The following is a 4,445-nucleotide window of genomic DNA, read 5'->3' on the forward strand; positions in this document are numbered from 1 at the left end:
GATGTCGGTATATTTGTACAATTTTAACGACATAATGTCAATGACAAAAGAAATACACAGCTTTATAGTTAAAAAAGAATGTCGAGAATATTTTAAATCCAATGCCAAGCCTTTTACAATGAGAAGTGATGATTTATGTATTAAACAAATTGATCTAAAAACATCATTCATGGTTTGTGAACAAAATGTATTACATTTTATAAATTAGATAAACGTTGGAGCTTATTTAGACAAATTAAAAACACACGACTTGTATTTTCTTAATGAAGAAAGCGTGACTGGCGAATTTCATTTTGAATTTAATAACATATTAATATTGTTTAATGAATGAATGTGGAGAACGATGCATTATAGTTAAATTGTATTAGCACTAATTTGATTAACATTTTGTTCCTTGATAATGGACGAGAAAACAGTCTATTCCTAGGTCTTAGTAACATCCTAAGCATAGAGTATGAGAGCCATCTTACTTTGACTTTAACAAACGTCAAAAATCTGTCAAACTCCATACAAAAAACAGCGGTTATTGAAATAGTTACTGTTAAAGTAAGATGGTGCAATCCAGCCTTAGTCTACACTTGTTACAGATTTGACTGACTGACTTTGGACTTAGGTCAGAATCAAAAAGAATTATCAATCAAGATTTTAGCAAATACGAGTGAACATTATAGTAAATTATATGCAATATAAGCAGGAAGGCGCTGGATGCAGGTCGCTACCAACCATGCGATGTGGAAGTCATTGGGGGAGGCCTATGTTCAGCAGTGGACGTCCTGTGGCTGAAATGATGATGATGATGATTATAGTAAACTAGCTATTCCAAACATCTCCATCACTACGATTGCACTTTGAACATGAATCACCTTTTCAGGTGGTATTAAGTTACGTTATTTTGTAAAAGTGATAGTAATGAATTCTATCTCAATCGTCGGATCTCCAATTACACTACTTTCAAATATACTCTTAATTACACTGAATACCTTATCATGGTATCGTGTTATCAAATGAGTTTACGTAATAGATTTGAATTGTAATTAATTTATTCAAATTGAAAATCTATAAGATTTCTCATTACATGAGTTAAGTAATAAGATTAAATAATAAGGGATACGGTTGCTTTGATTGTTAAATAACAAAACTTTAACGTTTTAAAAAAGCTTTAAAGTTAACGAAATCATAATAGTCCTGCTCTTTTTTTGTAATTATTTTCACTACATTTCACTCGATATTAAGTACTTAATTATAATAAATAAAATATAAATAGTAATACATGAATAAGTATGTTTGTGCCCAATTATCATAAATAAGTCGAAAATAGCGTATAGTATATTATGTAAAATGTTTTCAGAGGTAAAGTGATTTAACACGAAAATACACGATGTGTAATAAAAAAAATTTAACTCATAATAATTATTGCATTTTGTATACAAATCATAATTCCCGGCAATGACCTACATTGCTAAGTTACAAGTGCTGTTACGTTTGTTGTATTAACTTATTATAATTATCTTTACCTACGATATACTAATACTTACATAGTATTACGTTTTTGAAAATTTTACTAGTTCTTACAAGTACGTAATTGAAAAGCAGACTTCAAAGTATAAACTATGTTATATTGCATTCGCTAAAGCATTTGATCACAAAATCCATTAGCTCTACAAGGTATGAATACAAAACCAAAACAGTTCCCTTGATTGTTCAACCAACAATGCTAACAAAGTCCCAGCGGTAATTGGCCCAAGTCCTAGCTCGAGATGTGATCTAAAGACAGACTAGCGAGTCGCCGGACCGATCGCTGGACCAGTCTAGCCGAATCTCCAAATCGTCGGATAAGGAGCAAGCGCCGCTCGATCCGAACCCCTCTAAAGCGAAAGTGTAACATAGTCCTACTGAACGTCGCCATTTTTTTTCTTCGCTCGGCCGCTCTTACGGCATATATATAGCGAGGGCACAGACCAACACGCATCATTCGCATTCAGGAGTTCACTGTCTTCAGTGCAACCACAAGTGCAGCATCATGAAGCCTATGGTGTGTTCATTTACCATACTAAGTGCAGTGCAGTGACAGTGTTAAAGTTAAATCCTTAAATTCTGGACTTAAAACCCCATGCCCTACTTCGGGTTACACAACAAGGAAATTGCGTGTGCTTTGTGTCGCTACTCGACCACTCATTAAATCACTCATAGTTAATTACAGAACTGATTTTAACTTCCAACTCCAATTACTGACAGTGTCCTAATTTTAAAGTTGATTGGATATGCAGAACTAAATAAATATTTTTATTCACAGCTCGTGGCCGCCAGTCTGGTGGCTATACTGGCCTTCACTCATGCCGAGGAAGCCAAGAAAGCAGAAAAAGAAGTGGCAGTGACCGACAACAAGGAGGCGGCGACCGATGACAAGAAACACGAGAAGAGAGGACTCTTCGACATTGGACTGGGCTACGGACACGGAGGGCTTGACGGAGGCTACGGCGGTGGATTCGGCGGTGGATTCGGCGGTGGCTATGGAGGACACGAGGAACACCATAAGACCATCACGGTCGTCAAGAACGTGCCTGTCCCCTACCCCGTCGAGAAACACGTCCCCTACCCCGTAGAAAAGAAGGTCCCTGTACCAGTCAAGGTGCACGTACCCGCTCCCTACCCTGTAGTCAAACACGTGCCCTACCCCGTCAAGGAGATCGTCAAAGTACCCGTCCACGTACCCCAACCCTACCCCGTCGAGAAAAAGGTCCCCTACCCCGTACATGTGCCCGTAGACAGGCCCGTCCCCGTCAAGGTGTATGTGCCCCAGCCCTACCCCGTTGAGAAACACGTGCCTGTCCCCGTCAAGGTCCCAGTGCCAGCTCCTTACCCAGTAGAGAAGAAGGTGCCCTACCCCGTCAAGGTGCCCGTCCATGTGCCCGCTCCCTACCCAGTCATCAAGGAGGTGCCTTACCCCGTGAAGGTCCCCGTCGACAGGCCCTACCCCGTCCATGTCCCCAAGCCCGTGCCTTACCCAGTCGAGAAGCCCGTGCCTTACCCCGTTGAGAAGCCAGTGCCCTACCCAGTGAAGGTCCACGTTGACCGTCCTTACCCTGTGCACGTTGAGAAGCCTGTGCCTTACCCCGTCAAGGTCCCCGTGCCCGCTCCCTACCCCGTTGAAAAACACATCCCCTACCCCGTCGAGAAGCACGTGCCTTACCCCGTGAAGGTCCCCGTCGACAGGCCCTACCCCGTCCACATCGAGAAGCACGTCCCCTACCCGGTCGAGAAGCCCGTGCCTTACCCAGTCAAGGTCCCCGTCCCAGTCGTAGTCGGTCATGAACACGGACACGAGTATGGTCATCATGGTAGCTACTAGAGGCTGCAGGAAGCAGTAATCTGAATGTGATATATAAATGTAAGCTTAGCACTAATTCGAACGTGGGGCAAGAGACACGCCACCAAAGGCGGTAGTGGTCACACCAACCAGACACCTGGGCGGTCGTGCCTCTTACCCCATGGAGACGCACTGATAAAATACTCCTTATAAATAGTCCTTTTTTTTGTTGTGAATCTTTAAGCTTCGTCTGAACGTTACGTTTGAGTTTATGTACCTGTTATTTTAAGTTACATTGAAATTTTGTTTCTCTCTGAATTTTGTACGAAATGATGATGTAAAATAAAATTTGGCTATGCCAAAAATTTATAATAAGTGGTCTTTTCCTCTATTGTTTTCGGCGTTATTATACGCATCGTGGGCATTTACGAAATGTGTAATAAAGCGACCTAGATCTACATAGCATCGTACCTGCATAGTATTGCGCAACGCAAGTATATTTTCATTCCTGACAATCAACACGTTGTAAACGATCTCACTTTCGTAATATAGTCATGTTTAAATTGTTGTGGGCACATGGAAGGCATTATCTCACACATTTGCATCGATTATGCGTATTACGCTACAATTTTCTAACTAAACCAATAGGTTCTGGTTGCAAAACGCGTCTCGCGGCTAGGAAAGCTGCGATAATCGACTGTGCTACATTTGCCTGTTTGTCCTTAAAGATAAAACAAGTAATGTCCAACAAAAAGTTAGTAAATGATACTGGACATGTTTGCAGGCATAAACTTTATAGGCAGCCTAACGATCCATCAGTGGGACGGCCCGCGCTGTGTCGTTACAAAACTGGCATTATTAGAAGCCAGTAATTTTGTCCGTTTGCAACAGGGACCGGGGTGGTACCCATGACTCCTTAGTGGTCGTTGCGAAAATGCAAACTAAGGTTGTTAAGAGCATTCGGATATGAATCATTAGCGTCGCCTTCGGTTACCAACATGTCCATTTCAATATTTAGTCTAAAATCAATTGAGTGTAACACATTATATTCACTTTTTTTGTTTTACTAATTTTAAACAGCATACTTCAATTACATTGATTGTTTAATAAGTTACGAAATACAGTTATATCAACGTTT

At 40.9% G+C, this 4,445-nt stretch overlaps 1 protein-coding gene across 1 annotated transcript; it reads left to right on the top strand.

The window, feature by feature from the left end:
* The first annotated feature begins 1,958 nt into the window (after positions 1-1,958).
* On the top strand, positions 1,959-3,682 carry LOC135074072 (skin secretory protein xP2-like). The gene is made up of 2 exons (XM_063968378.1): positions 1,959-2,032; positions 2,294-3,682. Exons 1-2 carry the CDS (start codon positions 2,021-2,023, stop codon positions 3,347-3,349), a joined length of 1,068 nt encoding a protein of 355 aa, XP_063824448.1. The 5' UTR covers positions 1,959-2,020; the 3' UTR covers positions 3,350-3,682.
* The last annotated feature ends 763 nt before the right edge of the window (positions 3,683-4,445 follow it).

Source organism: Ostrinia nubilalis, chromosome 8 (assembly GCF_963855985.1).
Source record: "Ostrinia nubilalis chromosome 8, ilOstNubi1.1, whole genome shotgun sequence".
Lineage (NCBI taxonomy): Eukaryota > Metazoa > Arthropoda > Insecta > Lepidoptera > Crambidae > Ostrinia > Ostrinia nubilalis.